General features: G+C 44.2%; 1 protein-coding gene across 9 annotated transcripts in view; it reads left to right on the forward strand.

Annotated features, from left to right (window-relative positions):
• The window catches only part of SLC24A1 (solute carrier family 24 member 1), a 30,483-nt gene that overhangs the window by 5,148 nt on the left and 18,803 nt on the right, over positions 1–6,532 (forward strand). For 8 of the 9 annotated variants that reach the window (XM_025199516.1, XM_025199522.1, XM_025199521.1 and 5 more), the window contains exons 3-4: positions 2,688–2,842; positions 4,507–5,597. In XM_025199516.1, coding sequence (XP_025055301.1) covers positions 4,665–5,597 — 933 coding nt within the window. In that variant the 5' untranslated portion in view covers positions 2,688–2,842; positions 4,507–4,664. The remainder of the gene's footprint in view (positions 1–2,687; positions 2,843–4,506; positions 5,598–6,532) is intronic. The other variant, XM_025199520.1, reaches the window with a different exon arrangement.

Below are 6,532 nucleotides of genomic sequence, written 5' to 3' on the forward strand. Positions count from 1 at the left end.
CGGAAGAAAGAGACTTGGGGGTCATCATTGACCAGAAAATAAACATGAGCCTGCAGTGTGATGCTGCAGCTAGTAAAATGGCCAAAACGCTAGCTTGCGTCCATAGATGCTTCTCAAGCAAATCCTGGGATGTCATTCTCCCCTTGTACTCGGCCTTGGTGAGGCCACAGCTAGAGTACTGAGTCCAGTTTTGGGCCCCAAAATTCAAAAAGGATGTGAAGAAGCTTGAGAGAGTCCAGAGAAGAGCCACGCGCATGATCAGAGGTCAGGGAAGCAGACCCTACGATGACAGGCTGAGAACCATGGGACTCTTTAGCCTGGAAAAGCGCAGGCTCAGGGGTGATCTGATGGCCACCTATAGTTTATCAGGGGTGTTCACCAGGATCTGGGGGAATGATTGTTCACCAGAGCGCCCCAAGGGATGACGGGGTCTAATGGTTATAAACTACTGCAAGACCGTTTCAGGCTGGACATAAGGAAGAATTTCTTTATTGTCCAAGCCCCCAATGTCTGGAATAGCCTGCCATCGGAGGTGGTTCAAGCACCTACATTGAACACCTTCAAGAGAAAATTGGATGCTTATCTTGCTGGGATCCTATGACCCCAGCTGACTTCCTGCCCCTTGGGCAGGGGGCTGGACTCGATGATTTTCCAAGGTCCCTTCCAGCCCTAATGTCTATGAAATCTATGAAGTACAAGGCTGGGAAAAAGAGAATCACAAATTATCTAGTGAAAATCCTTCTCTCAGATGAGGAAATAGGGGAGAGGGGCTCCAAGGCACTGAAAAGGGGAAAAGTTTGGAGATGCAAGGATAGGCCATACTGTTTTTGAAGTCTGGTTGTTGGATAGGCGATAGCCTTCATAAATGCATGGGAAGAGTGGCTGGTACCTCCACACAACACCTATTGGACCAGATGTACCAAAAAGTCAGGTGATAGGAGATCTGCAGTGAAACCAAACTCATCAGTCTTGAACTGAGACTGTGGGTGGGGAACATGTACCCAGACCAAAACTGGGAAAAACTTGTTTGAAATTGGGCCTCTGGAATTCAAACAAGAGTTCTGGATAGCTAAGACAGTGGGTGGACTAGTAACTACTTGGATTTCAGCAGGGCTAATCCAGTAGAAATAAGGGTGGAATAAATGCTACGAAAGATGTTTGCCAAATTCATCTGTGGAAGATCCCTTTAAATATGTGACCGGGTGAAAAGCGAAGAATTTATGATCAGTTTGATTGGCAGTGATGCTGCCTCCAGAGGCAGAAGCCATTATAACAACTGCATGCATGTTAGCTGATTTGGATTAGAGTTGCAGTGAGGACAAGGTGATGTGGATTTAACTCACGTTAGCAGCTGGAGTTCAACCCAGGTGATCTGGCATTAGCTATCTATATTGTTTTATCTTTACTCCTGTTTTAAAAGGAGTCAAGGAAATACTTTTTTACCTTGGAAACATGCCCTTAGTTCTTCAGAGAGAAATTAGGGCAGCACCCAAAAGGCATCTCCTGACAGTGGTTAATCCTATAGAATATTTTCACCACTTCTGGCATAGGAGGAAGCTGCCGGTCAGGATGAACTCTGCATCCCAGAGGTGGCTTTTTGGAGTCTGGAATCCTTAGAAGCCTTGACACTAGGAGCATCCACAACACGGAGCCAGATGATAGCTCTTATGGAGCAGTAGCTTCCCTGTGTAGACAAGCCCTGAAGTAGCCAAAACAGTGCCAGGTGCTGTCCAAGCAGAGGCTGGGTCCAGGCTCTGACTGGGCAAGCTGATCTGTCTGTGCAGAACCTCACTGGATGCTGTCCATGTAGATAAGGGGATGCAGGCAAGAGGTTCATCACAAGACAATGCCTTTGTTTAATACCTGCAAACCACCTCTTTCTTATTTCCATTTGGTAAAACTGCCAATGGCCTTGAATGCATTGAGCATTGACAAAGATCTGATTGCTCTGGGCTAGTACCACTCTCAGATCAGGCATACAGTACTGGCTCTCACAGTCTTTATGGGCTGTTCTGACAGCCAGAGAGAGCATAACGAACTCCAACCACGCCTCCTTCAGTCTGACCAGGACCCTAGAGCTAGCAGGGTACTGGAGCAGGAGCTACCACAGCAGATGGACACTTCACCTAGACATTTAAGGTGCAAAGCAGGCTTATGGCACAGCAAAGCCAGCAACACCAGACTCAGTGAGGCTGAGGACCTGGCTATGTAAGTCAGCTTCAGTTTCTGCTAGTGTTTTCCTACCAGACGTTCACATTTGGGAAACAATTGCTAATTACTTGGGATGCTTAATTAAATGTAGCTGTGTCTGAGGGAGTCTGCTAATGCTGAGTGTCCCAAGTAGGCTGATCCTCAGCTGGTGAAACATATCCAAGACCCATTGACTTACTGGGGCTATGACAAGTTATCTCAGCTAGGGATCTGCCTCCCCTCAAAATCTGTCATTTAAAAAATATATAGCATCTCACTATCTCAGAGCTGTTGCTCTTATCTTGTGGTTCGTAACAGAGATTATCTCCTGCTCTGACACTAAGAACATCCCAGAGTAACAGACAAAGATATTTGCTTCAGAGATAGTCCAGAACCTATAAAATACTATTTAATCTTCTTAGGGGCTGCCAGTATTAAACTGGATTGGCTATGCCTCTAGCAATATGTCCTTCACACCTGACCCTGTCTCTTATTAGAATTTACCTGGGAGAGATCCAATGAAGATGGGGTCATTTTCTGCTGCCTCTACCCATAACTGCATCTCTATTCTGGGTGCTAAGAGTCAAAGAAACTTCTATCGCTAAACACGACCAGCGGTACCCCAGTTTGTCTTGAACATCACCTTTTGAAGGTAAGCTTGGGGGAGGGGGGGGGGTCATATGATTGCCTGAGAGGTATGTCTTAGACAAGACAGCCAAATGCAGGGGAAAGGAATTGAACAGGAGAGAAAAATGCACGTTGAATATAAATAATGATAAACTAACTAGATTGGAAAAAGAACGAGGTAGATTTTCAGAAGTCATCAAGGTCAAGGGAGCTATGACATTTTACACCAACTGAGAACATACCCTTTTAGTTTTAAGGAGCTCATTTTGGAGAGAAAATATGAATTGTTGTGATTAAATAGTGCGGGATAAACTTATGCATCTTTTTTTCCCTATTCGTCTCTCTTGTAGTAAAGGGGATTTATTTACATTAGTTCATTACTGTTAAATGCTTTATGTTGGAATACAGCTGACTGTGCTGTAGCATGCTTATTGTTACCATTTATACTGTACATACTATATGGGTACGTGTACTTTGCAGACAAAAGGAGCAGATTTTATCTGATCTATGACTTTCCATCATTTCAAAGGAGACTACAGAGTTCAAAAGGAAACTCCTCCTATTCCAAAAGGAGCCTACAGAGTCCATTTCTTTCTTTTCTAGCCTGTAGGAAGTTTAGAGTGACTAGTTTAAGGGGACTGTATAGATGAAAGTATGCATGCAAATGTTAATGAAGAGCTCATTATGGAGTGGCTTGCAGAGCTGTGATTTATATTCTCTTCTAATTTAATAAAATAATCCTGTTCTGGGAAAAATGCATTAGAAAGGGCATACTCTAAACTATAACATGCAAATGGTGACTGCTTCTCAGCCCTGAATCGTGGTTTCTGCATTGTCATATAACAAATCTCTGTTGCTTTGGCATTTATAATTGGGCATGCTCTTTAAGTACTTTTCAAATAATTATGCAAGATATGATAATCATCTCCTAATAAACCATATTATAACTATTCTGCTTTGCCAGTCCTAATTTGTACAATAGGTTTAAAGAGATGTATCTAAAGAAACAAAAATTGCCCAGCACCCTTGACATTACTATACCAAATCTTCCCTCACGCCCTTCTCAAATTGAAAAAAAAAATCACCTTTTGCTTGGTCTGTATCTTGTATGAGTCCAAATATTGGAGAGTTGCAGAGTGAAATTAATAGGGACATACTAGAGCCATTTACCAAGCTCACTTTGATACGTAACTGGCCTGTTTAGAAGCTGGTTTTAAAATGATGGGGCTGTCACTAGTACTTCATTTTATAAAGGCATTCAGCCAATTTAAAAGTCAGTACTCAGGGCAGGGACCACATCCTCTTATATGTTTGTAGGCTGCTGAACACTCTGTCAGTGTTACAAAATAATAGATGGGGCCAAATCAAAACCCAGCTTGAACGAACCCTGAGCTGTGAGCCATGGAGTAACTGACTCAGACTCCTGAACTGATGGTCAGGGCCTTGCTCATCTTCATAACAAGGCCAACTGAAAGAACAGATCTGTACAGTCCCAAACAGTGCAAAGTCAGAAACTTGAAGTCTATGTGCAGATATGACCTTGCCAACCTGGACACATCTCATATTATCAGAACATAATGTCAATCAATGATGCATTAAGTTGCAAAGCAGCAGGCTTTACCTCTATAGTGGAAGGAGGCCGTATATCCTTGCATTATGCCTTTCATACTAAAATGCCTTCTTTTGCAGGATTCTGCCCTTTATGGCGTGTCATTCTGGTCCTAATGATATCCTGGCACTTAGGAACATCAAGAAACCCCCAGCGGTGGATGTAAACACAACGTGTTGACCAGGAGAAGCCTCCATTGGCTTCAGGAGCTTAGATCAGATTTGTGAACATTTAGAAAATGCATTTACCACCAAGGAAAAAGCTTCGATGGAACCGTGTCTTTTTCCTGCTGGCCATGATATTGACTTTCTCCATCTATCAGTTTATCTATAAACCCCAAATCCTTTCAGCCTTCTGGGGAGGATCTCAACCTGAGGAGCAAGTGAAAGTGGCCATCAGGGACCTTTCTAGTAACACGACTGCTGCAGCACAGAATGACACCACAACACCCAAGATAAGGCAATGCGTGTATGTGGATCCTGAGCCAACTGTGCCCATCTCTGTGGCAGTGAGTCCAAGCCCCTTGCCAGGAGATGTCACATCCAGCCACCCAGATGAAGAGAGGCACTCTCCCACACATGCCCCTAAAGGAGAGTACCCCCAAGACCTGTTCAGTGTGGAGGAGCGCAGGAAAGGGTGGGTTATACTTCACATCTTTGGTATGATGTATGTGTTTGTGGCTTTGGCCATAGTGTGCGATGAATTTTTTGTCCCTGCTTTGGGAGTGATCACAGAAAAGTTGCAGATCTCTGATGATGTGGCAGGAGCCACCTTCATGGCAGCAGGTGGATCAGCACCAGAACTCTTCACATCTCTCATAGGTGTCTTCATCTCACACAGCAATGTGGGCATCGGCACCATTGTGGGCTCAGCCGTGTTTAACATCCTCTTTGTCATTGGTACCTGTGCCCTGTTCTCCAGGGAGATACTCCATCTGACCTGGTGGCCACTGTTTAGAGACATCTCATTCTACATTTTAGACCTATTGATGCTCATCGCATTTTTCCTAGACAGTTTAATTGACTGGTGGGAAAGCCTCATGTTACTGAGTGCCTACAGCATGTATGTGGTCACCATGAAATGGAATGTATACTTTGAACAATGGGTGAAGGATCTGTTGAGCAAGAGGAGAAATTTCGTCCAGGCGGCGGCTTTAGAAGTAAAAAAGAAGGTTGGTGCCTCCATTATTTTGATATCTAGTTGGGAATGTTGGACTCAAACCACAAGAAAACAGAGCCCCTTTGGAAGAGGGCACATTAAAACAACCCAATCAAGGCCCTCAAACTACAACAGTGGGTCAAGGCAATTGGCTTGCTTGATAATTATTTAAAAAAGAGGAGGCATCATGTAAATATTGGGTAGCAACAGAAAATAAGGAAATCAAGGGAAACTTTGTTCAGGGGCCACACACTAAGGGCATGTCTCTCTTTTCAGAGAGCTGCATGGGATTTTATCATTCAGCTGCTATTGATAAATTAACCCCATTCAGCTTTGGAAATTCAGGGAATCGGGATTTGGTACAGCAGAGAATCTTACTTTGCTGCATTGGTTCAGATCATGTCTGTGGAGCAGACCTCATCCATGCAGCTAGTGTATTGGTGGGTGGGAATACAGGGTTTTATATCCACAGTGAATAAGCATGAGCGTCTGGGGCTGCATCCACTACCTCCAGTTTGGGAAGTGGAGGCCTTGGACTCACTGATGAGAGTATCATTACCTTCCCTCTGTACACAATGTCAAAGTGACAGCTCATGTAGGAAGGGAGGAGCAGGAAGTAGATGCAGGAAGTAGGGTCCCTTGAGTAAACTCAGTGGCATAATCATGAGAGGCACAGATTTTCGGAGATTTTTCCAGCAGGCCTCTCCAATTTCTGTAGCTTTGGGGGTCCCTACATGTAAACTGAGGCAGTGGAGCAGGAATTGTTGAAAGTGCAGAAGAGGGAAGCCCTGTCTCCATCTGGGTTTCTGGTTCAGAGCTGAGTGTGTGTGGAACCAAAGTCCACTTTGTGTGGTTCCTGCTAAACGTGGCAGATTTCCAACAGGAAACCCATGCATAACATATTGCAGCAACATGCATACATAGACTCAGACACTAAAGTGAACAGCA

The sequence above is a fragment of the Alligator sinensis genome, unplaced genomic scaffold, assembly GCF_000455745.1.
Source record: "Alligator sinensis unplaced genomic scaffold, ASM45574v1 scaffold210_2, whole genome shotgun sequence".
Lineage (NCBI taxonomy): Eukaryota > Metazoa > Chordata > Crocodylia > Alligatoridae > Alligator > Alligator sinensis.